The sequence below is a fragment of the Perissodus microlepis genome, chromosome 3, assembly GCF_051167445.1.
Source record: "Perissodus microlepis isolate ML-2025 ecotype Zambia chromosome 3, ASM5116744v1, whole genome shotgun sequence".
NCBI classification, from domain to species: Eukaryota; Metazoa; Chordata; class Actinopteri; order Cichliformes; family Cichlidae; genus Perissodus; species Perissodus microlepis.
Genome location: NC_140463.1, coordinates 3910983 through 3937311, shown reverse-complemented (window position 1 = coordinate 3937311; position 26329 = coordinate 3910983). Strand labels below are relative to the sequence as shown.

Here is a 26329-nt window from a genome sequence, read left to right as displayed (position 1 = left end):
ATTTAAGCGAGCTATCCAGTAGTATGCCTAAATTACTGGCATAATCAGAAGGAGAGCTAGCAAAAGGCATCAGAGCAGCACACAGTTGGTCGCGGGGGATTTTACTATCAAACACCACGATCTCCGTTTTCTTTTCGTTCAGGACAAGAGAATTACTCTTGAACCAACCTTTAACCTCACGCATGCATTCACGAAAATAGTGAAAAGACATAGCAAGATCGTCAGTAATCTCAAAATAAATCTGTATATCATCAGCATAGCAATGAAAGGCAATATTATACTTCTCAAAAATTGCCCCAAGAGGGAGCAGATATAGCGAAAAGAGAATAGGGCCTAATACAGATCCTTGAGGCACACCACAGCTTACAGGTACCGAGGAAGATGAGAAGTTGCCCAAATTAACCGAAAAAGACCTGTCAGCAAGATAAGATTTAAACCAGTTGAGGGCAGTGCCTCTTATACCCACAGTATGCTCAAGTCTTAGTAGAAGAATGTTATGATCGACCATATCAAAAGCAGAGGAAAGGTCCAATAAGACCAGGACCACAGAGCGTCCAGAGTCAGTGCTTACAAATAGGTCATTGAGAACTCTAAGCAAGGCCGTTTCAGTGCTATGCCGTGGCTTAAAGGCAGACTGAAATTTCTCTGCAATGTTGTTTGCGTCTAAGTACGCCTGAAGCTGAGAGAGAACTAGTCGCTCCAGGATCTTGGACAGAAACGGAAGCTTAGAGATCGGTCGATAGTTCAAAAGATCATAACAATCAAGATTCTTCTTTTTCAGAATAGGCTGGACTACAGCATGCTTAAAGGCCAGTGGGACAGATCCAGAGAGTAGAGAAAAATTCATTAAGAATAAAATGCTCGGTCCAATTACATCAAAGCAGCCCTTAACAATGCGTGATGGGAGAATATCAAACACAGCATTGGTGTTTTTCAGTTGATCAACCAGCTGCTTCAGAGTCGAAAGCGACACGGGCTCAAATTGATGAAAAGTTGAATTACACTCAGAGGAAAAGACAGGACAAGAGGCAGACGAAGAGGAAAGCTTAAGGGATGAAACCTTATCTAAAAAAAGAATTTGAAAACGCTCACAAAGAGCTTGTGAATACAGTAAAGGCATATCAGGACAGGGATTAACAACAGAATTAAAAATTTTAAATAGCATACGGGGGTTGTGACCATTAGCCACAATGACTTTGGAAAGAAAAGATGCCTTAGCCATTCTAGCAGCAGTTTGAAACTGTGAGCGGCTGGTCCGTAACATATCATAAGAAACCTGAAGTTTATCTTTTTTCCACCTCCTCTCATCACGGCGACAGACACGTCGTAAGGCACGTGTAGTATCATTTAGCCAGCAATGAGAGTAGGTTCTAGGGCGCTTCATTTTGATGGGAGCAACAGAATCAAGAATAAAAGAACAAACAGATAACAGGATATTAGCACAACCGTCAACTGAACAGAGAGAACAGTCATCAGGTACAGCCAAATCAGAGGTAGATGAGAATAATGATAGCAAAGTATCAGCATAACCATCAGATGAGCGAACTGAGCAGCAGTCAGGAATTATAGGCGCCAAATCTAAAAAAGACACAGCAAACTTTGACACAGCTTCAGAGCTGAGTATGCGTAGCGGATTGCTTAGATTGCTTCGACAAACTCCCCGTCGGCGCGATGTTATCCAAATCCGAGTAGGAAAGCGTGTCGCAGAGCGGGCAGATGCTTGGTGATCAGCCGGGTAAATCCAGCGACAAGTAAGCAGTTTAGCGTCCGGGCAATCCAGGGAGGAGGGAAAAAATGTAATCCATAGTATTCAGAATACGTTACTCATTGAGTATTTTGTAATGAAATACATTACAAAATACATGTTGGGGCATGTAATCTGTAATCTGTAGTGGAATACATTTTAAAGGTAACCTTCCCAACACTGGCTTTTTCATTATATACAGGACACACATGGACAAGTGCATCAGCAGTGTGTGGCTGTTTTTATGCAGCTCACATCAAGTCATCTCTAAATGTTTCCTTCTTATTGTTACAGTTTTGTTTCTCTGTGGTCACGTCGTCATGAAGCAGTCAGGATCTTTGTGAGTCTGTTCTGTGCAGCAGCAGAGAGAGAGCAGCAGACAGGAGAGAAGATCCTGGAGCTGTTAGCATCAGTGTGCACATATCAAACATTCCCTCTTCATGAGAGACGCATAGATGAACATGATTATCTGAAGCAATATCAGAGTGACTTCCTGTTGGATCTGTGCTCCCATGTGAAGGACTGTGAGACTAAAACAGGTCTGAGTGTCCTTCCATCATTACAGTCAGTTTTCCAGTCAGCTCCTGCAGTCTGGATCATAAACCTCTCAGAGAGAAAGACCTCCATCCTCCTGGAGCTGCTGAAACTCCAACCAGAGAAGAAACAAGTGGAGCTGACAGGCTGCTCACATGAAGAGAGTGAAGTGAGGAGTTTGCTGCAGTGTCTGCCTTTTATCTCACAGCTCAGGTACACGACATGTTCTTCACACAATAAAGTCTGTCTAACAATAAATGAGTGCTGAAAATAATTCATGAAAATATTTTAACTCTATTTGACAATTTAGTTGCTGCTTGATTGAACTCAGTTTATAGAAATGAGTCCACAAATTTGTGACGTTTACCTTCAACAGTTTTTTAACATGTTACAGTTTGTCTGTGAGAATAAAACTGCACTTAGTGACATTTACAGCATCACTAAGACCTCCTGGGAAAAAAAGCTTCATTAAAAATATTAATAATAATTATGCTGTTAAGGTATTTATCTGTTTCTGATAGGCTTTAAAACAAAACAGCATCAAGCAGCTTTCACTGCAGAGTGAAACAGTTTGAGTCATCCAGGATGTTCAGCTTCAGCCTGCATTTGGGGCCTCTCTTCTCCACATCCACACAACGACCATTCATACGTTATTTCTCTCTTCTTCCACACAAAGTAGACCCACTGATTTTTACCTCCATTAATAAGAAATATTGTTACATTAACAGGTGACACAGAGCTATAAACAATATGTAACTATAACAACACAGGCAACACTGTTGCTGCATCAAAGGAGACTAAGCGATGCTGGTAGCAATCATTAACATGTGAATGAATGAATGTGTGTGTGAGCGCTCTGTGCTGCAGTTTATTTGTAAGCTGACAGCTGCACATTAAAGCTGTGACACTTTGACCTCGATCCACTTAAACATGAAAGGTTACTCGCTGCATTCAGCTCTGACACACAATCTGATGAAGGAGTTTGTCACCACATCAAAGTGACGTTCATGTTATTGGTGGATCTTCTCTGTGATAAATGGACTAAACACAGACTGATGGATGTTGTAATGTGTGAAACAGATGTGCAGCAGATTAGGGTCCACATCTGTTTCACACTGCATCAGCAGCTGCATACATGGAAACTTGTGTGACCATGTGGCTCACAGACTGTGCTGCTCAGAGCAGACTGGACATAAAAGAATCAGAGAAAATGTGTCACTTACAGCTGATTTTAATCTGACGCTCTGAACATAACCTGATCTAAACCAGGCTGTGTTCAGCATCTGTTACCACGGTGATATAGCCAGGTACAGAGAGCTAGTCTGGTGAAACTAAACACTGACAGGAGGCTCAACGTGGCCACTAACATGTGAATCTTTGTGTTTAAGACTTTTCTGAACCAGAAAATATTAATTTAGTCTAATTTTACAAACTTTCAGTGTAAACAAATCTAAATCTAAATGAATGAATTATCAAATATTAGTAAATATGTGATTTCCACGTGTGTGATGTGAGCAGCAGGTGAAGCTGCTGTTGTAGATGTTGTTGTTCCCCTCTGTGTGTTTCTGTATTGTTGATGTTTAGTGTTTTGCTGCTAACACTTTATAACAGCTGCACACTCTTCAGCATTAGTGTTAGTTAATACTTGTTTCATCATTTATGAAGCATTACTCCTCCTCAGTATGTCGTTCATAAACATGGATACACATGATGAAGTTTTGCTGAAGAGGCTCAAATATAACATGTTTAATGACAGCAGTTTGATACTTTTCCAATGATGGATGAACACTTTATAAAGTTGTACATGTATTACAGATATTCCTGAGTTAATTCAGGCAGTTACTGGTTGTTAGTGAAGTATGTTGTGTGAGCTGATCTAAAGTGAGGCCCATCCATGACTTCCAAAGCATTTATCACATAACCTGAAAGCTCAGCAGGACCTGGAGACTCCAGCAGGTCTGAGCTGTCTTCATGACAGGAAAAGGAAAACGCACAAAGTGATACAGAACATACAAATATTGATCACACAGTGCAAACATAACTCACTGAAGGTTTGCAGAATATTAAATGAGCAGGGCCAGAGTCTGAGTTTGTTTGAGGCTTTAAGAGAGGAAGAGACTCACTGAGCAGCTGGAGCCACTCAGAGCTTTAACTTCAATGCCCTGAAACTTCTTCTTTCAAGTCAAATGTGAATGATCACAAAACACTAGTGAATATTTCACACAGCGTCACAGACGAGTGTAAACAGCACGAACACAATGTTGATATTGAAGTGATCAAGGCTACTTTAGCTGCTCCCTCATCACAAGGAGTCACCTGATGATGCAGGAAAGTGTCTCTGGGATGTTTAAGAGTTTGGAAGTTCTGTAGTTGGTTCCTCTGGTTTGTAGTCAGTCAGTTTTAGTAAAGACGTCCAGTCAGGTTCACTTCCAAAGTGCTCCTGAATGAAACACAGCAGCTAAGCTGTTTGGTGCTGTGCTTTCACACAGGTGAAGGCTGAAAAAGGGGGCGTGGCCTCCTCGTCTGGCACAGTGAAAACTCAGAGCAGCTGCTCAGGCTAAGGAGGTGATCAGGTTCAGAGGTGGCTCGCCATCTCCTTCATCACAGAGAATCCAACGCAAACAGCATTTCCTGTCATATAAACATTGTAGAAAACAGACGTTACTGCATTAAACCAAGAAATACCAGGATTCAGTGACCATAGCAAATATAAAATCTAAACTCTCCAAATACTCCGACGTACATGAATAATACAACACTGTATTACAGCTGTTCTCACACAGTGTTCTACCTTTTTACAGCAGTGACATAATTATTTGATCCTCTGCTCAATTTATGAGTTTGCTGACTTCCAAAGAAATAAACAGACTCTGATTTTTATCAAAGTTTTATTTTACTGAAGACAGAAAATCAACAAAGATCCAGATGAAACTCACAAACATTGCAAAGTGTGTCAGCAGTGTGTGGTTGTTTTAATGCAGCTCACATCAAATCATCACTGAATGTTTCCTTCTTATTGTTGCAGAGTTGATGCTGAGACATCAGATGAAGACCGAACGAGGATCTTTGTGAGTCTGTTCTGTGCAGCAGCAGAGAGAGAGCAGCAGACAGGAGAGAAGATCCTGGAGCTGTTAGCATCAGTGTGCACATATCAGACATTCCCTCTTTATGAGAGACGCATAGATGAAGATGATGCTGATGATCTGAAGCAATATCAGAGTGACTTCCTGTTGGATCTGTACTCCCATGTGAAGGACTGTGAGACTAAAACAGGTCTGAGTGTCCTTCCATCATTACAGTCAGTTTTCCAGTCAGCTCCTGCAGTCTGGATCATAAACCTCTCAAAGAGAAAGACCTCCATCCTCCTGGAGCTGCTGAAACTCCAACCAGAGAAGAAACAAGTGGAGCTGACAGGCTGCTCACATGAAGAGAGTGAAGTGAGGAGTTTGCTGCAGTGTCTGCCTTTTATCTCACAGCTCAGGTAAGTCAGATTATATTCAGAAGCTTAGTGAAGAGTTTTGATGGAGAGCATGCGTTCACCACATGCAGTATACACATAGTATATAGTTACTTTACAAAGAAAGCAGAAAAACAACTTTTTCTATTAATTTAATCTTAAATTAAAATAAAGTTTTTACAGTCTCTTCTTGATTTAAAGAAGCTTCTAAAAGTGGAATTTTGACAAATTTCTAAAATATTTGTGTTTTCTTCTTTTTATGAGGATTAATAAATTAGTTATGTGCTGTAACTGAGATGATCTGTTTCCCTCTTTTATGATATATTTAACATGGAGCGTCATTATGTACAGGAAACATGGACCAGATGGAGTCTATCAGCAGTGTGTGGCTGTTTTTATGCAGCTCACATCAAATCATCACTGAATGTTTCCTTCTTATTGTTACAGTTTTGATGCTGAGACATCAGATGAAGACCGAACGAGGATCTTTGTGAGTCTGTTCTGTGCAGCAGCAGAGAGAGAGCAGCAGACAGGAGAGAAGATCCTGGAGCTGTTAGCATCAGTGTGCACATATCAAACATTCCTTGTTCATGAGAGACACATGGATAAGTGTTATCAGAGTGACTTCCTGTTGGATCTGTACTCCCATGTGAAGGACTGTGAGACTAAAACAGGTCTGAGTGTCCTTCCATCATTACAGTCAGTTTTCCAGTCAGCTCCTGCAGTCTGGATCATAAACCTCTCAGAGAGAAAGACCTCCATCCTCCTGGAGCTGCTGAAACTCCAACCAGAGAAGAAACAAGTGGAGCTGTTGATGTGGGGAGAAGAAGAAGAAGAAGAGAGTGAATTGAGGAGTTTCCTGCAGTGTCTGCCTTTTATCTCACAGCTCAGGTAAATAACATGTTCTTCACATGAGTCAAACATCTGTAAGAAAAGATGTGCTGTGAAAATAAGTGATGGAAATATTTGAAGCTCCATAAATTGTAAAGTGATGATTTTGTCTTGTGCTGCTTGTTTGTCATCAGCATCATATGTTTCACTTTATCTACATGGATCATGTTATAAATGTATTCAGACTCTGTCATATTTCAGAGGGAAACGTTCTCACTGTGTTTCACTGACGTGTTCAGCTGTTTGTTGCTATGAAGTTTCATATTTTCTATAAATATCAGACGACTTTTAATGCTTATCAGGACAACAGGATCTAGAATAAAGACGTTCTCATCAGAAAGGTTAGATTTATATTTGATAGGATCATGTGACTGAGCTCATGCAGCAGAGAGTGTTGGAGTGCACACATGCAAGAAACATCCTTTACACCTGAATCCATCATCGCCATGGAAACAGCATGAAAGCAAACTCAACGAGTCCTTCAGTGACGTAACTCAGTAAATGAATGAGTTACATGAAGCTGGACTTTATCTCTGACTTTGTTTTACTGAGCATGATGATGATGATGGTGGTAGCAGCTCTATAGTGAGCAGATGAAGATTTCAGACAGCAGAGAGGTGTGTGATGTGAGCAGCAGGTGAAGCTGCTGTTGTAGATGTTGTTGTTCCCCTCTGTGTGTTTCTGTATTGTTGATATTTAGTGTTTTACTTTCTAAAGTCAGACAGCGAATAAAATAACAGTTACAGTTCAGTACGCAGTGATTTCACACACAGGATGAGTGTTTGTGTTGTGAGTCAGTAACTGTCTAAGAACATTGTTCAGCTGCTCTGATGGAAGATGGCTTTAAAATGAACTTTCATTATATACAACATGGAGTCCATCAGCAGTGTGCGGTTGTTTTTATGCAGCTCACATCAAATCATCACTAAATGTTTCCTTCTTATTGTTCCAGTGTTGTTCCTCTGAGGTCACGTCGTCATGAAGCAGTCAGGATCTTTGTGAGTCTGTTCTGTGCAGCAGCAGAGAGAGAGCAGCAGACAGGAGAGAAGATCCTGGAGCTGTTAGCATCAGTGTGCACATATCAAACATTCCCTCTTCATGAGAGACGCATAGATGAAGATGATGCTGATGATCTGAAGCAATATCAGAGTGACTTCCTGTTGGATCTGTACTCCCATGTGAAGGACTGTGAGACTAAAACAGGTCTGAGTGTCCTTCCATCATTACAGTCAGTTTTCCAGTCAGCTCCTGCAGTCTGGATCATAAACCTCTCAGAGAGAAAGACCTCCATCCTCCTGGAGCTGCTGAAACTCCAACCAGAGAAGAAACAAGTGGAGCTGACAGGCTGCTCACATGAAGAGAGTGAAGTGAGGAGTTTGCTGCAGTGTCTGCCTTTTATCTCACAGCTCAGGTACATGAATTCTTCTTTACATGATTAATTCCTCAGAAGACGAGATGCTCCCTGAAGTCAGCAGTGGAAACATTTTTCAGTATATGCATTTTAATATAATTGTATAATTGTACAGAGAGCTGAAGAGTGAAGCAGCTTGATCATAAGCAGGCTTTCTTTGTGTGAGCTGGCTTGATGAAAGCTAAACCTGCAGTCAGAGATGACAGCTGTGACAATGTGGGGGAAACTTTATGTTCACTCAGCTTCAGTCTCTGTCCACACTTACATAAAAGGGGGCCTTTGATTTGTTATTTCTGTCTTCTTCCACACTAAATGGACCAATCGAATGCCGCCTTCATCAGTCACAAACATGAGCACATGAATGGATGATAAACATCTATGAAGAAGTGAATGAATACAGGGAGTGCAGAATTATTAGGCAAGTTGTATTTTTGAGGAATAATTTTATTATTGAACAACAACCATGTTCTCAATGAACCCAAAAAACTCATTAATATCAAAGCTGAATGTTTTTGGAAGTAGTTTTTAGTTTGTTTTTAGTTTTAGCTATTTTAGGGGGATATCTGTGTGTGCAGGTGACTATTACTGTGCATAATTATTAGGCAACTTAACAAAAAACAAATATATACCCATTTCAATTATTTATTTTTACCAGTGAAACCAATATAACATCTCCACATTCACAAATATACATTTCTGACATTCAAAAACAAAACAAAAACAAATCAGCGACCAATATAGCCACCTTTCTTTGCAAGGACACTCAAAAGCCTGCCATCCATGGATTCTGTCAGTGTTTTGATCTGTTCACCATCAACATTGCGTGCAGCAGCAACCACAGCCTCCCAGACACTGTTCAGAGAGGTGTACTGTTTTCCCTCCTTGTAAATCTCACATTTGATGATGGACCACAGGTTCTCAATGGGGTTCAGATCAGGTGAACAAGGAGGCCATGTCATTAGTTTTTCTTCTTTTATACCCTTTCTTGCCAGCCACGCTGTGGAGTACTTGGACGCGTGTGATGGAGCATTGTCCTGCATGAAAATCATGTTTTTCTTGAAGGATGCAGACTTCTTCCTGTACCACTGCTTGAAGAAGGTGTCTTCCAGAAACTGGCAGTAGGACTGGGAGTTGAGCTTGACTCCATCCCCAACCCGAAAAGGCCCCACAAGCTCATCTTTGATGATACCAGCCCAAACCAGTACTCCACCTCCACCTTGCTGGCGTCTGAGTCGGACTGGAGCTCTCTGCCCTTTACCAATCCAGCCACGGGCCCATCCATCTGGCCCATCAAGACTCACTCTCATTTCATCAGTCCATAAAACCTTAGAAAAACCAGTCTTGAGATATTTCTTGGCCCAGTCTTGACGTTTCAGCTTGTGTGTCTTGTTCAGTGGTGGTCGTCTTTCAGCCTTTCTTACCTTGGCCATGTCTCTGAGTATTGCACACCTTGTGCTTTTGGGCACTCCAGTGATGTTGCAGCTCTGAAATATGGCCAAACTGGTGGCAAGTGGCATCTTGGCAGCTGCACGCTTGACTTTTCTCAGTTCATGGGCAGTTATTTTGCGCCTTGGTTTTTCCACACGCTTCTTGCGACCCTGTTGACTATTTTGAATGAAACGCTTGATTGTTCGATGATCACGCTTCAGAAGCTTTGCAATTTTGAGACTGCTGCATCCCTCTGCAAGATATCTCACTATTTTTGACTTTTCTGAGCCTGTCAAGTCCTTCTTTTGACCCATTTTGCCAAAGGAAAGGACGTTGCCTAATAATTATGCACACCTGATATACGGTGTTGATGTCATTAGACCACACCCCTTCTCATTACAGAGATGCACATCACCTAATATGCTTAATTGGTAGTAGGCTTTCGAGCCTATACAGCTTGGAGTAAGACAACATGCATGCAGAGGATGATGTGGACAAAATACTCATTTGCCTAATAATTCTGCACTCCCTGTAGATGTGTGTGAGCGCTCTGTGCTGCGGTTTATTTGTAAGCTGACAGCTGCACATTAGAGCTGTAAGAAATATTTGTAAAAATTATTATTGAAAAAATATTTGCAGACCATTATCAATCAACCTTGAGCCGTGTCTCCTGTCCAGTACAGAACGAGTTCAGCTTGTCAAATTTACATAAATCCTCGATCGCTAGCAGTGCTGTATGTTTGTAAGTTTTCTTCCCCACAAACAAAACAATGTCGACGAAACCTTTTCACCATCAAAGGCTCCTGTGGTAGCTCCCAAGAGGCTGAGGAAGACGCTAACTATGGCACCAAAAGTTTGACTTCTGGACATGCTAAAGGAAGGTAGAAGTTACCGCATTTTTCAGATTATAAGACGCATTAAGCAAAGCCAAACAGTCAGAGAAGTCAAACTTGACTCATTCTTCTTGCTTCGTCTACTTCTGTACCATTGATTCATTAATGTTGAATTCTCTGCAGCTGCTCTGTTCCCATGTTCTGAAAACAAGGTTTGATCTTTGGTTTGATTCTATAATACTGGACTTATTTTTCTAACAAGGTTTGAACTTTGTGTTTAAACAAGAGAGAGAAGAGTGAAAATGTTCATACCTGTCTGAGGAAAGTGTCTACAGCCTTCAAACATCTATAATAACTTTAAAAAATGAAGCTGACTACTGTACAGATTTCACCTATCGCGGGATATTTTTAGAACCTAACTGCTGCAATAAACGGGGGTCCGCTTTAAACATAAAATAATGACGCCTCTGCCTTTATATGGGGGGACAGTAACTGCATGTGTAAGTGTGTAAAAACCACAAACAGTAAGACGTGAAAAATGTGACGTGAAAAAAGGCGCACAACTTTTGACGTTGCGTGATGAACCCCGTATTCCTCGTCCACGTAAATGCAAAGAAGGAGTTTTAAAAAATCTCAGTTTTAGATTATTCAAAATGCCGTTTACGTGTGAACGAAAGGCCCATACACATAGAAAAAGCTGTATAGGTGTGGACAGAGCTTAAAAAACGTAGATTATTTTATTGCTACAAGTAAATGATTGCAGTTTACTCTTATTTGTTTAATTGTTTACTAAAGGTTTTAGGTTTGAAATAAATTTCAAATCTAGTTGGTTTTGGTATGGTGAGTAACCTTCAGTAATAGTAATAAATCACACAGCAATAAGACATTAATGTAGTTGTAAAATCTTGATAATATATTAAGTAATAATATAATAAACTTTATTTATAAAGCACACTAAAAAACCAAGGGTATACCAAGGTGCTTGACAAAAATAAAATAGGAAAAGGGAGATGGGAGGGAAAAGAGAAAGGACCTGGCACGTATCAATTATAAAAACCTTGACAATCATAAGATATAAAAGTAGTTCACAAGCATAACGGATAAACATGTACAACGCACACCAAGTGTTAACTAGGTGGAAAGGCAAGATTAAACAAATAAGTCTTCAGCCGTGATTTAAACAGTGGCATAGAGTCAGACGTCCGGATAGCAACAGGAAGGTTGTTCCATAAGACCGGGGCAGCTACAGCAAACGCACGGTCACCACGAGACTTCAGCCGAGAACGAGGTTGCTCCAGAAAAATTTGGGTAGCAGATCTAAGTGCTCTGACAGGAGTGTGTAACCTGAGAAGCTCATTGAGGTAGCTCGGCGCCAAGTTATTAATGGTTTTGTAGGTGAAAAGTAATATTTTAAATTGAATACGGTATTTAATTGGAAGCCAGTGCAAGCCAGCAAGAACAGGAGTGATGGAAGAAAACTTCCTGCTACCTGTCAAAAGGCGTGCCGCCGCATTCTGGACAGTCTGCAATCTAACGAGAAGGGTGGAGGAAAGGCCAATGTAAAGAGAGTTGCAGTAGTCCAACCTGGAAGTCACGAATGCGTGAATGAGTTTTTCCAGGTCAATGTGAGGAATATAGCGCTTAGCCTTAGAAATGAGGCGCAGCTGATTAAAACTAGACCTCACAACAGCAGACACTTGCTTGTCAAATTTAAGCGAGCTATCCAGTAGTATGCCTAAATTACTGGCATAATCAGAAGGAGAGCTAGCAAAAGGCATCAGAGCAGCACACAGTTGGTCGCGGGGGATTTTACTATCAAACACCACGATCTCCGTTTTCTTTTCGTTCAGGACAAGAGAATTACTCTTGAACCAACCTTTAACCTCACGCATGCATTCACGAAAATAGTGAAAAGACATAGCAAGATCGTCAGTAATCTCAAAATAAATCTGTATATCATCAGCATAGCAATGAAAGGCAATATTATACTTCTCAAAAATTGCCCCAAGAGGGAGCAGATATAGCGAAAAGAGAATAGGGCCTAATACAGATCCTTGAGGCACACCACAGCTTACAGGTACCGAGGAAGATGAGAAGTTGCCCAAATTAACCGAAAAAGACCTGTCAGCAAGATAAGATTTAAACCAGTTGAGGGCAGTGCCTCTTATACCCACAGTATGCTCAAGTCTTAGTAGAAGAATGTTATGATCGACCATATCAAAAGCAGAGGAAAGGTCCAATAAGACCAGGACCACAGAGCGTCCAGAGTCAGTGCTTACAAATAGGTCATTGAGAACTCTAAGCAAGGCCGTTTCAGTGCTATGCCGTGGCTTAAAGGCAGACTGAAATTTCTCTGCAATGTTGTTTGCGTCTAAGTACGCCTGAAGCTGAGAGAGAACTAGTCGCTCCAGGATCTTGGACAGAAACGGAAGCTTAGAGATCGGTCGATAGTTCAAAAGATCATAACAATCAAGATTCTTCTTTTTCAGAATAGGCTGGACTACAGCATGCTTAAAGGCCAGTGGGACAGATCCAGAGAGTAGAGAAAAATTCATTAAGAATAAAATGCTCGGTCCAATTACATCAAAGCAGCCCTTAACAATGCGTGATGGGAGAATATCAAACACAGCATTGGTGTTTTTCAGTTGATCAACCAGCTGCTTCAGAGTCGAAAGCGACACGGGCTCAAATTGATGAAAAGTTGAATTACACTCAGAGGAAAAGACAGGACAAGAGGCAGACGAAGAGGAAAGCTTAAGGGATGAAACCTTATCTAAAAAAAGAATTTGAAAACGCTCACAAAGAGCTTGTGAATACAGTAAAGGCATATCAGGACAGGGATTAACAACAGAATTAAAAATTTTAAATAGCATACGGGGGTTGTGACCATTAGCCACAATGACTTTGGAAAGAAAAGATGCCTTAGCCATTCTAGCAGCAGTTTGAAACTGTGAGCGGCTGGTCCGTAACATATCATAAGAAACCTGAAGTTTATCTTTTTTCCACCTCCTCTCATCACGGCGACAGACACGTCGTAAGGCACGTGTAGTATCATTTAGCCAGCAATGAGAGTAGGTTCTAGGGCGCTTCATTTTGATGGGAGCAACAGAATCAAGAATAAAAGAACAAACAGATAACAGGATATTAGCACAACCATCAACTGAACAGAGAGAACAGTCATCAGGTACAGCCAAATCAGAGGTAGATGAGAATAATGATAGCAAAGTATCAGCATAACCATCAGATGAGCGAACTGAGCAGCAGTCAGGAATTATAGGCGCCAAATCTAAAAAAGACACAGCAAACTTTGACACAGCTTCAGAGCTGAGTATGCGTAGCGGACGAGAAAGAGCTCCAGGCTGCAGTCCAGCGGCAGATGAGCCAATATCAAAGGAAATTAGAAAATGATCTGAAATCCCAGCGTCATTTATATCCTTAATACAAATATCCAGGCCATACGTAAAGACCAAGTCCAAAATATGGCCTTTAACGTGGGTTGGTTCATTTACCCTTTGAAGGAGGTTAAAAGAGTCCATTAAAGCAAGAAAGTCTTTAGCAAGCAGGTCATCCTTACAACAGATGTGTATGTTAAAATCACCAAGAATAAGAACAGAATCATATTTAAAAAGAACGGAACCCAAGAAGTCGGCAAAGTCCGAGATAAAACACTTGTTATATTTGGGCGGTCGAAAGACCAACACACACAAAGTGGTCGTGGAAGCAGTCATCTCCAATAACTGGACTTCAAAACTAGCAAAGTTAGGTGAGGAAAGTTGCCGAACATTATATACGTTTTTAAAAACCGAGGCTAAACCACCTCCCCTACCAGAAAGCCTCGGTGAACTAAAAAAGGCACAGTCCAAAGGAAGAAGTTCAGAGAAAGGAATGAGCTCACCACGGCGAATCCAGGTTTCTGTAAGGAATAAAACATCAAGGCCACTAGTAGAGAATAAGTCATTTAAAACAAAGGTCTTATTTACCAGCGACCTGACATTAAGCAGTGCCATCCGTGGCCAGGGTACTAAGTCACCTCTAGAAGCACGAGGCAGAGTGCATAGATTGCTTCGACAAACTCCCCGTCGGCGCGATGTTATCCAAATCCGAGTAGGAAAGCGTGTCGCAGAGCGGGCAGATGCTTGGTGATCAGCCGGGTAAATCCAGCGACAAGTAAGCAGTTTAGCGTCCGGGCAATCCAGGGAGGAGGGAAAAAATGTAATCCATAGTATTCAGAATACGTTACTCATTGAGTATTTTGTAATGAAATACATTACAAAATACATGTTGGGGCATGTAATCTGTAATCTGTAGTGGAATACATTTTAAAGGTAACCTTCCCAACACTGGCTTTTTCATTATATACAGGACACACATGGACAAGTGCATCAGCAGTGTGTGGCTGTTTTTATGCAGCTCACATCAAGTCATCTCTAAATGTTTCCTTCTTATTGTTACAGTTTTGTTTCTCTGTGGTCACGTCGTCATGAAGCAGTCAGGATCTTTGTGAGTCTGTTCTGTGCAGCAGCAGAGAGAGAGCAGCAGACAGGAGAGAAGATCCTGGAGCTGTTAGCATCAGTGTGCACATATCAAACATTCCCTCTTCATGAGAGACGCATAGATGAACATGATTATCTGAAGCAATATCAGAGTGACTTCCTGTTGGATCTGTGCTCCCATGTGAAGGACTGTGAGACTAAAACAGGTCTGAGTGTCCTTCCATCATTACAGTCAGTTTTCCAGTCAGCTCCTGCAGTCTGGATCATAAACCTCTCAGAGAGAAAGACCTCCATCCTCCTGGAGCTGCTGAAACTCCAACCAGAGAAGAAACAAGTGGAGCTGACAGGCTGCTCACATGAAGAGAGTGAAGTGAGGAGTTTGCTGCAGTGTCTGCCTTTTATCTCACAGCTCAGGTAAGTCAGATTGTATTCAGAAGCTTAGTGAAGAGTTTTGATGGAGAACATGCGTTCACCACATGCAGTATACACATAGTATATAGTTACTTTACAAAGAAAGCAGAAAACAACTTTTTCTATTAATTTAATCTTAAATTAAAATAAAGTTTTTACAGTCTCTTCTTGATTTAAAGAAGCTTCTAAAAGTGGAATTTTGACAAATTTCTAAAATATTTGTGTTTTCTTGTTTTTATGAGGACTAATAAATTAGTTATGTGCTGCAACTGAGATAATATGTTTCCCTCTTTTATGATATATTTAACATGGAGCATCATTATGTACAGGAAACATGGACCAGATGGAGTCTATCAGCAGTGTGTGGCTGTTTTTATGCAGCTCACATCAAATCATCAATAAATGTTTCCTTCTTATTGTTACAGTTTTGATGTTTGGAATCGCCATGAAGCAGTCAGGATCTTTGTGAGTCTGTTCTGTGCAGCAGCAGAGAGAGAGCAGCAGACAGGAGAGAAGATCCTGGAGCTGTTAGCATCAGTGTGCACATATCAAACATTCCCTCTTCATGAGAGACGCATGGATGATGATTATCAGAGTGACTTCCTGTTGGATCTGTACTCCCATGTGAAGGACTGTGAGACTAAAACAGGTCTGAGTGTCCTTCCATCATTACAGTCAGTATTTTCAGCTCCTGCAGTCTGGTCCATAGACCTCTCAGAGAGAAAGACCTCCATCCTCCTGGAGCTGCTGAAACTCCAACCAGAGAAGAAACAAGTGGAGCTGACAGGCTGCTCACATGAAGAGAGTGAAGTGAGGAGTTTGCTGCAGTGTCTGCCTTATATTTCACAGCTCAGGTAAATAAGTGATGATGATTTCATTTGCAGAATGTTTCCAGCATGTTCCCTGATCCCATCTTCACTTTGTTCCAGCTGTGATCCAGAGTTCTTCCAGAGTGTGTGCACATCCATGTCTGTAAGATCCAGAGAGGAGGCCCAGCAGCTGGAGTCTCTGCTGCAGCTGCTGGGCTTCCAGCTGCTGCTAACACGAGCGTTACACAGGAAAAGCTGCTGGTCTGTGGGGAGAGTTCTCAAACTGTGCGGCTCTAAAGTGGATCTCATCCTCACACCCAGCAAGATGTCTGCCAGAGGAGGCGCTCTGCTCTTCAGACACACAACACAACTACACAGTCTGAGGCAGGAAGTGAAACCATGACTCTCTCTTGCTCTTCTAACACCATTTATATTTGAATCTTTAGTTCTTGGTGTTCATCATTTCTGCTCTTTTGTGTCTTCGTTCTTCAGGCTTTCCATCGACATGTCCTTGCTGCTGTTTCAGTGGGTAAGAAGAGGCAGAGCGGCCTGTCGGCTGGCTGTTGAAGAGCTTTCTCTTGTGCCTAAGAAAGCCCGACCATCACACAGAGTATTGTTGAGGGCCGTCAGTAGTTTGGCTTCCCTGCTGAGATACTGGACAGTCGGACGGTTAGACCTGACTGAGACCTGCATCCCTGCTCAGGGTCTCATTGCACTGCTGCTCCATGATGGTCCTCTGACAGTCAAGTAAATGTCTTTCTGAACATCACAGGACAAATAAAATGTAGATTTTTATTTCAAAGCTTATTTTATATTCATGATCTCTGCAGACTGAGTGTAGAGAGCTTCCAGCAGCTTCTGTCTCTCCTCCATGAAACCCAGGACAAGGACTTGACGTTGTCCTTCTTGAGTAAGGTTGGTGGAGACCTGACCTCCTGCTGTCTGAGCTGGGAGCTGCTTCACTATCTGCTGCAGCAGCCGTCAGCTCAGACCATCACTGTGAACCTGAGGAAGAACCTGTTCTTACAGGAGGAGACCACACGTCTGCTTCCCTTTCTGGACAGGATTGTGTTTAAAAGGTGCTGAATGTAGTTTGATCTTTTACACAGTTTCTGCTGTTTAATCAGGAGGATTTGAAATGCTGTCTCATCTTTAATCAGCACTTTATGGATCCTTTAAACAAAGTTGGAAATAAACTCTTTGTTTTCAGGCCCAGTCCCAGCTTTGTGATGAGCTCCATCAGAGAGCTCAACAGAGCTCACGACAGTCACGCTGTACCCAGTTTGCTGAGGTCACTCGGTCATGTGATCAACCTGAGCTGCAGACAGCTGGACTCAGTGGACTGTGCTGCTCTGATCTTCGTCCTCAAACACGGAGACGGAGTCAGACTGAACCTGCTGTGGACCTCCATACCAGCAGGGGGAGTAGAGTCCATCCTCCTCATGCTGGACAGCGTTTCTCATCTCAGGTCAGATATTAGAGCTCGTTTCTCTGTGCTGCACTGTGTGATTGCTGAACAACACACTTTATTGTAACATAATTACATTGCTTCAAAAACAAGCTAACATTTTACTGTTAGTGTGGAAAAGATTATATGAACAGTTGAACAAGAAACTATAAGGAAATTTTCAAACAGCAGGCAGAGTGAACATCATTTAAAGGTAGACCAGTAATAATAACAACAACAGCAATAATAATAATAATAATAACACATTTTATTAGTGGGCGCCTGTCTAACAACCCAGGGTCACCGTAACAAACACGGAACAGTAAACAGGATTAAACAGTAACTGGAGTCGTCGTTCGTGTTGATGTTTACAGACAGTAAGCTGGTTTGAACAGATGGCTTTGAGTTCAGTTTTCCTGGAAAAGAATTCCAGAGCCGCTGATAGTGGTGCTCATAGTGGCGACATGTATGAACAACAGTGTAGTGAAGTTAAAGCTTCCTATCTTATATATCATAGTTGGATAGAGACGGTAATTACACTCTGATGACACAAACAACATGTTATCACTATGGTATGTGTTCTTTAATGATGACCAGATGTTTATTTCACTATTTATCATCGAGGGTTTCATCACAGATGCCCCGTCCCCGACTGTTGTTTAGTCTCAGAGATTCACACAAGCTTTTCTTTAGCATTAGCCCGCTGTCATGGCAACAGTGAGAGCAGTTTGTTGTATTTTAATCCAACACAAACTTTACTAAACAACAAAGAAATTCAGACTAATCAAAAGTTTTATTTTTTTTATTTACACCCAATGGCCGACTTATCGCTGAACACACTGCAGCTTAGCATTAGCCGTCCTGTTTTTAGATGTCATACAATATTCATGAATTATTTACAAAGTTTACAAATGTCAGCTTTGCAATTTCTCATTAATTATACAGATAATTGTTTAAAAATATATTATTGGAAATAATTTTGGTGAAGTTTACAAATGAGGCCCAAACATTTCTGGTGATCTTCAGTGTTTCCCAAACTGCAGCCTCTGACTTGTTGCTTCTGATTTGTGTGTCTCATTTGTGGTTTTACCAAATGGTATCAGTTGGTATCATCAGCATTAGTGTCATTTTAATCTTAGTGAATTAAAATTGGTCTAATTAACAATTTAGATTGTATTAATTATAGTTATTATCAAGTGTTGTCATTACACCTCCTGGGCTACTTTTATCAGTTGCTCAAACAATAAGCTGAAGGCTGGAAATCACAAGTTTCACTGCAGACTCATTTGAACTGGACCCATTAAAATAATCTGCTACATGCTGTGTTTCTGTGGCTTCCTGGGCACAAAGGAGACATTTACTCTTCATCACTGCTGACAAATGATGCCTTTAATCTGATAAATGCAGTAAATTATGAACAACACAGTTACCAGATGAACAGAGTCCTTATTCATTTAAAGCTGTTATCTGTACACACCCACCTGCACAATCAGCCCAAGCAGGGAAACTGGGCTCAGTGTGACTTTGTCTTAATACCATGAGTACTGTGCATAAATCCAACATCTAATGACAATAATGTATCTGGTGCTAGTTCATAGATGCTGTTCTTGAAAACCTTTAGTTTTAAAGATCAACACATTTTATTGAAGCTAGCAGTTTGTTTGCAGCATCTATAATTTTAGTTTTTCTGTCTCCATGTGTTTCTTTCCAGTGTTGACAGGAACCAGCTGCTGAGGTTCATCCACTGCTGTGCTGCCTGTGACGTCCAGCAGGAGGCAGCGTCAGGCCTGCTGAGGACTCTGCAGCACAGCTTGGATCTGTCCTGCTCCTCCTGTGTGGAGCTACCAGAGGAGGATCAGACTGAGCCTCTGAGTCTGACTGCTGATGACTGCAGGGCCATCTCCACCATCCTGACACACGGCAGCCGGGACACACAGCTGGACCTGCGAGACTGTGAGGTGGAGGACAGCGTGTTGGACCTGCTGTTTCCTGTCCTCCACAGGGTTCACCTCAGGTGGGAAAGACCACCGAAGAGTCTGAACCAGAGAGAACCTTGTTCACGCTGGTGTTGATGCATCCTGACAGTTTCTCTCTGTTTGTCCTGTTTAGAGTCAGTAAAACTGTCCTCCTCCAGCTGCTGTCTCTGGTTCCTGTGAACAATGAGAGGGACACAGTGAGGCGGGCGGTGTCCCTGTGTACAGCCCTGGGTGGAGAGCTGGATCTCAGTCACAGCACGCTGGATCAGAGGGTCTGCGGGGCTTTGGTCCAGATGCTGGACTCGTGTGAAGGGCTGACAGAGCTGGACCTCAGTCACTGTCAGCTCACTGACCAGCTACTGCTCCCTCTCATCACACATCTGCACAAAGTCCAAGTCCTAGAGTGAGTGTCACACACTGATCCTCCTCTGGGAGGCACCAACAACGATCAGCCTGTTCACACACACTACAGTAATATAATGTGCAGCGATCAGTTAGAGCCACATGTTGTGTTTGTGTTACAGTCTGAGTCACAATCAGATCACTGATGCTTCGACTGATGTGTTACTCCAGCTGCTCTCCATCAACCCCTCCATCGACTCTGTGCGGTGAGCCAACATGAATCCGTCACCATGAGTGAAGGAGTTTCTTCTCAGACTCTCAGAGGAATCATTCACAGCCTGAGCTCACGTGGATTCATGTTGTTCTGTGTGAGTGACGTCTGCTCTCTCTGCTTTGGTCTCTTTCTAGACTCTTCAGCAACAACATCGTGCACAGAGCAGCCTTCAAAGAACACACGCAGTTTGAGATCTGGTGAAGCACTTGCCATCATCACCATCGTCATTATCATCATCCTCCTGGTCATCATTATCATCATGGTCGCCATTATCATCATCAGAGCAGCCTTCAAAGAGCACATGCAGTTTAAGATCTGGTGAAGCTCTCGTCATCATCTTTAACATCGTCGTCATGGTCACCATCATCAGGGAGATGTAGTTTTATGGTCTCAGTAAAAACTCTCGCAATTGCATCATACTAATCTGTAATATACAAGAGCAATAATAGGTCAGCGTGGTAAGCGTTAATAACTACTTTAGAGTATTTTCTTTTTCATGTCGTAATTAAAATGCTTTGTTTTATTTATTTGTGTAGAAACGAGCACGTCTCATGTTTCTGCTGATTTTTATTTTATGGAGATCTCAAGCCATCTAGTGGTCATCCCAATACTTACACATCAGGTTGTATTATTGTGATTAAAATATTTTCAATTAGTGAAAAAACAAAATGAGGCTGTAACAGTTTTATTGTACAGTTGTGAGTCGGCTTTGTTTATTTTTGGTACTTTTGCAATAACTGTACTGATTTTTGTGTACTCGCACACAAATGTTGATTCCACGAAATACAAACAGATACTGAAAAGTGTAACAGCTGAATTGTTTATTGAACAAATAATGAACAAGTTCTCACAATCATCTCTTTCCAATGGAATGTCATATATGTGATATCTGTTATTACTGATAGATATATATATATAAAATGTCTTTCTGAAAACTCTGCCCATCAGGAAAGTGCATAGCGCTATTGTAATCATACTGGTGTACTTGCTAACAAATGTTGACTCCACAAAAAGCAATACAATAATATTTCTAAACATAATTGTCCAGTGATTAATAGCAGGACCTCACAGCAGAAGCATAATGTGTTGTACATGTATTTTTCATTTATTGTATTTACCAACATCAAGAAGTCACAAGCAAGCAGCACATTAAAGATGTGCAGTGTTTTCAGAAAGAAGTTTTTCTTACTACAGATATGTGAAATGTGCTGTTATGGTTTATTATACACAGGCAAATCATTTAAACATTATAGTCCATTGTAAAGAGGTGATTGTGAGAACTTGTTCAATATTTGTTTAATAAAAGATTCAGCTGTTACACCAAAGCATACGTTATACATGATGTAAACATAACCATGAAACTAGCCTCATAGGATATTTCAATAACCCAGTAAAGTCCAGAAAGATAGAAAGACTGGGTCGAAGACCAAGTGCCATGACACAGAAGGTTAAATCTTTTTACAAAAATCCTCTTACTGCTCTAGAGTCGGTCAGCCAGCTCCTCCTGCTTCATTCTCCTCAGGAAGTTCACTGTGATCTTCACAAATGCCTCTCTGCTGCTGCTCCTCTGCTCATCATCCTCCCATTCTGGGTAATCTGGACTCTGAACCTTTTGAATCTTCTTCAGCTCGTTCTTCACAAAAGTGATGATGTTGTCCTCCAGCAGCTGGAGCAGAATACTTTATGAATGAGCCAATCAGACTGAAATCATGGAGCCAAACATCAGATCCATGTTGGACACACTGAAAATCCACCGGTCTGCAAAGAGCAGCATGGAGATGACTGTGAACAGAATAGATGTAAAAGTAGTTGTTGTACATGTACAGACCATAAATATGGAGTCCAGGTGTGTTTGATGCTGCTGGGCAGACTGACCACTGGGAACCTCTGAGCTCTCCTGTTCCACTCTGTGGAGGAATAATAAAAAATTAGCTCAATCACAAGGTACGTTTTCTGCTCTGTGTTAGTTCTCAGACAACATAATCGTAATTAAGTTTGTAAAGCTTTAAATTGTGTCCTACATGTATTAGGCTAGGGGTGGGGAACTCCAGGCCTCATGGGCCGGTGTCCTGCAGGTTTTAGATCTCACCCTGGTGAACAGACCTGAATCAAATGATTAGTTTATTTATAGGCCTCTGGAGAACTTCAAGACATGTTGAGGGGTAGTGTCACCGTCCCGGGCCGCAGACAGCCCACCAGGACGCATACAGCCCACCAGGACGCATACACACACACCCACCATTGGAAGGTATTTTAGCAATTTATATCAGCTGTAATGGATCAAGGACACATCTAAATCCTGCAGGAGACTGGAGCTTGAGACCTGGAGTTCCCCACCCCTGTATTAGGCAATTTTATTTCTTTTTCCAGATACATTCTCGCACCTCCCCAGTCACACCAATCTCATGATATGATTCCTAAAAAACAGCTTAAAATTGTGAAAAAAAATGCTTATGTTGCTGCCACTTAGTTCAGCTCACAGATCTGGCTGCAGAGCTGCACTCACTGTAGGTTCAGGCTCCACTATAATAGTTGCTGAAAAGTGAACGTTCATTTCTGCTTGTGCAGCTTTCCAGTTGCTTCACTCCAGTAGAGCACCTTAATATTTATGATGTAATGTTTTTTCTTACTAAACATCCTCAGAGGCATCTCAAACATATTCTAGTCCACAATATACTGATATATACAGATAAGGGTAGTGTAAAAGGTGGAATAGTTATAAACAGTTTATGTACAGAGAGACCAAATATACAGATGAACTGCAGACAAATGTACAGATGTACTGTGTATACATATGTAGAGATATACAGATGATCTGTATAGCATACAGATGTTCTATACTGCTATACAGATGGGCAGATATACAGATGTACTATGAACAAATATACAGATTTGCTAAATATATACAGATGTAGAGATGTGAGGTAAACAGATCTACAGAGTGCTATGAATATATCTACCGCAGTGGAAGCGTAGCTCTCTGAGCAGACTATAATAGATAACAGTGTACGCACTATAACAGAGACCATACTATGTCAGTGTCCTAAACTATAGCAGTAACCAATGTGTGCATATGGTGAATGTTGAGAATGAATGACAGTCATGATCATTGTCACTGGGAGGGATAGGGGTGTGTGGATGGAGAGTGAGTGTGGATGGAAAGGTTCAGCAGGGGACTGAGTTCAGTAGAGTGACAGCTGTGGGGAAGAAGCTGTTCCTAAACCTGCTGGTTTTAGTCTGAAGGCTCCTGTAGCGCCTCCTGGAGGGGTTTATTGGCAGAATGAGAGGAGATGTGTGCTCGGCATAGACATCTCTTCTTGTGGACATCCTCAATGGCAGGAAGTAGAGTCCCTGTGATGTGTTTTCACCACCCGCTGCAGTGTCGCTGATGGCCCTTCTTGACCAGGCTGGAGGTGTTAGTTGACCAGGACAGATTCTCAGAGATGTGGGTCCCCAAGACCTTGAAGCTGGAGACCCGTTCAACAGCTGTGCCATTTATGTAGATGGGGACATAGGTGTTTGATTTCTCCCTCCTGAAGTTCACAATGAGCTCTTTGGTTTGCTGGTACTCAGGAGCAGGTTACTGTCAGCACCACACAGCTAGGTGCTTTACCTCTTCCCTGTAGCAGACTCATCATTGTCACTGATGAGACAGTCACCGTGGTGTCATCTGCAGACTTGATGATGGAGTTGAATCAATACCTAGGTCTGCATTCATAGAGGAACGAATTCAGCACACAGCCCTGTGGAGTGCCAGTGTGAGTGTGATGGTAGTAGAGCTGTTATGCCCTGACCTAACATGCAGGGGTCTGTTGGTCAGAAAGTCCATGATCCATTTACAGATACAGAATTCTTCCTTTGAGGGACTCAAATCACATTGTCCCTCAAACTATAGACCCTCTCCAGTTTGCATTCAGCCCCAATTGATCAGTGGATAGTGCAACAGCATTAGCCCTGCACCACACTCTGCAACACCTGGAAAGCAGCAGAACATATGTCAGGATGCTCTTCCTGGACTACAGCTCTGCTTTCAACACCATCCGCCCAGGCAAGCTGATATACCTCACCATCCCAACACCCACCCGTAACTGGATTCCAGACTTTTTGACAGACAGACAACAGGTGGTGAGAATGGGAGGACACGTGTCTGCTGAGCTCACCGTCAGCACTGGATCTCCACAGGGCTGCTGCCTCAGCCCCAAACTGTTCACCCTGTACACCCATGACTGTGTCTCCACCCAGGAAAACTCCAAATACGCTGAGGGCACCACCATCCTGGGGCTCATCGGGGGGGGGGGCGTAGACAATGTTCTTGTCTATGGTGTGCAAAACGACCTCATCCTCAACACGGACAAGACCAAGGAATTAATACTGGACTCGAGGAAGAACTCCCTCCCCTGCAACCTCTTATCGTCAAAGGGACGGAGGAGGAGAGGGCAAACAGCCACAGATTCCTGGGACTGCAGGTTTCATCAGACCTGCGCTGGACTCTCAACACTACAGCAACTGTGAAAAAAGCCCAGCAAAGGCTTTATTTCATTCGGCTGCTCAGGAAAGCCAGAAACCACCGCCCTCTCACCCAGGCCTACAGAGGACTAATAGAGAGCATCCTCACCGCAGGCATCACTGTCTGGTATGGAAACACTACACAGACAGAGAGGAAGGCTTTGCAAAGAGTCATAAAGTCTGCGGAGAGGATTATGGGAACAAAACTTGCCTCCATGGACCTTCTGTGCACACAACACTGCCAAAAAAGAGCAGAGAGAATTATCAGGGACTCACACCATCCAGCTCACTCTCTGCTCAGACACAAAAACTGCACATACAATCTCAGACACAACTGTTTTCAGGTAAAAGTGTTTCAAAGTTCATATATAGGCAATCTGTACATTGTTAAGATATTTAATAGGTAACCCTTCATTGTTTTGTAAGCTTTAGAAGCATTATATCACAGTCGTTTTGTGCACAGAGACACGGTGATTTTGAGCCTCAGTTTGGTACTGTATAACAGCGGTCCCCAACCTTTTTTGCGCCACGGACCGGTTTATGCCCGACAATATTTTCACGGACCGGCCTTTAAGGTGTCGCGGATAAATACAACAAAATAAAACTAGTACCGGTACCGAAAAACAGAAGATTTATTCATAACACACGTGAAAAGACCCAGGAAAACCGAGTTAACGATAAAAACGATAACAAAATAACGCTGAAAACCGATAAAAACCCTGAAAACCATACATTTCATACCTGAGCCTCAACTCTCACGGCCCGGTACCAAGCGACTCACGGACGGGTACCGGTCCGAGGCCCGGGGGTTTGGGACCGCTGCTGTATAATGTCCATTAAGCTAACGGCAGGAGCTAGAAACGTTTCTATTGTCAACCATTTTGTCAGGAAACATGTTCAGGTATATGTATAGTAAGCACTTTATCATTTTGGTTTATTATTTAGCTTTTCCTTCCACCATGTGACATTAAGCAATACAGAATGTGAAACATTTATGTTCATTTTGATTGCAATAAAGAACTGCATGACAGACGCAAGTAAAAATCACTCTCGTGATTCTTTCCCCGTTTTCAGGGGTGTAACATTAGCTGCTATGCGCCCATATCAGTGTGAAGTGGAGTCTGTCTGTACTGGATCTGGATTCATCATCGTCCCTCCAACAGCGATCCGGCTAACCAATTGGTGATAATGACCTACTGAGCCTGCTAGCAGGTGCAGGAGGGCCAATCTCAGCCACAGCTATGAAGCTGATAACTGCTAATAACACTCATTGATGGACTGATAACATGAATATTAAATGTCAATTCCTTCCAAAGTAAGAGCTTTTTTTAAAAACTCAGACTGAGGTCTTATTTTGAAAGCCAGAGTTTGTTGAAGCTGTTTCCTGGAGCAGGACCCTGAACAATTAGAAAAAGCAGACTTAAAAACACTTCATCTCATCTGTGCTCATTAAACTGACATCATACAGTTCATCTTCTCACCAGCAGAGGACCACAAATCACCATCAATGAAGAGTTCAAGGAGATGTTAGTGACATCAGAGCTGTACGTATTGATCTGATCAATATGGAAATTAATGTTTCTTTGATTGGATCGGTTTTTAAAGCAGCTGTTTTTATAGAATGACAGAAACATGAGAGATGCTAAATATCTTTAATATTTGACACACTGAGTACTATTGGATGTCCACTTATTCAGCCATGATGGAAACAAGTCTGAGCTCATTAAAATGAATCCAAATGTTTGATTTCTCTTTCTTAATGGGATGAAAATG

At 42.0% G+C, this 26329-nt stretch overlaps 1 protein-coding gene across 7 annotated transcripts in view; it reads left to right on the top strand.

Moving 5' to 3' along the window:
• The window catches only part of LOC146389485 (uncharacterized), a 53880-nt gene extending 32278 nt beyond the window's left edge, over positions 1 to 21602 (top strand). For 3 of the 7 annotated variants that reach the window (XM_084909890.1, XM_084909872.1, XM_084909853.1), the window contains 14 exons: positions 2039 to 2491; positions 5304 to 5759; positions 6183 to 6626; positions 7579 to 8037; positions 14753 to 15205; positions 15628 to 16056; positions 16132 to 16395; positions 16504 to 16758; positions 16842 to 17090; positions 17222 to 17479; positions 19170 to 19472; positions 19568 to 19837; positions 19959 to 20042; positions 20185 to 21602. In XM_084909890.1, coding sequence (XP_084766016.1) covers positions 2039 to 2491; positions 5304 to 5759; positions 6183 to 6626; positions 7579 to 8037; positions 14753 to 15205; positions 15628 to 16056; positions 16132 to 16395; positions 16504 to 16758; positions 16842 to 17090; positions 17222 to 17479; positions 19170 to 19472; positions 19568 to 19837; positions 19959 to 20042; positions 20185 to 20251 — 4444 coding nt within the window. In that variant the 3' untranslated portion in view covers positions 20252 to 21602. The remainder of the gene's footprint in view (positions 1 to 2038; positions 2492 to 5303; positions 5760 to 6182; positions 6627 to 7578; positions 8038 to 14752; positions 15206 to 15627; positions 16057 to 16131; positions 16396 to 16503; positions 16759 to 16841; positions 17091 to 17221; positions 17480 to 19169; positions 19473 to 19567; positions 19838 to 19958; positions 20043 to 20184) is intronic. The other 4 variants (XM_084909910.1, XM_084909881.1, XM_084909901.1 and 1 more) reach the window with 3 other exon arrangements.
• The last annotated feature ends 4727 nt before the right edge of the window (positions 21603 to 26329 follow it).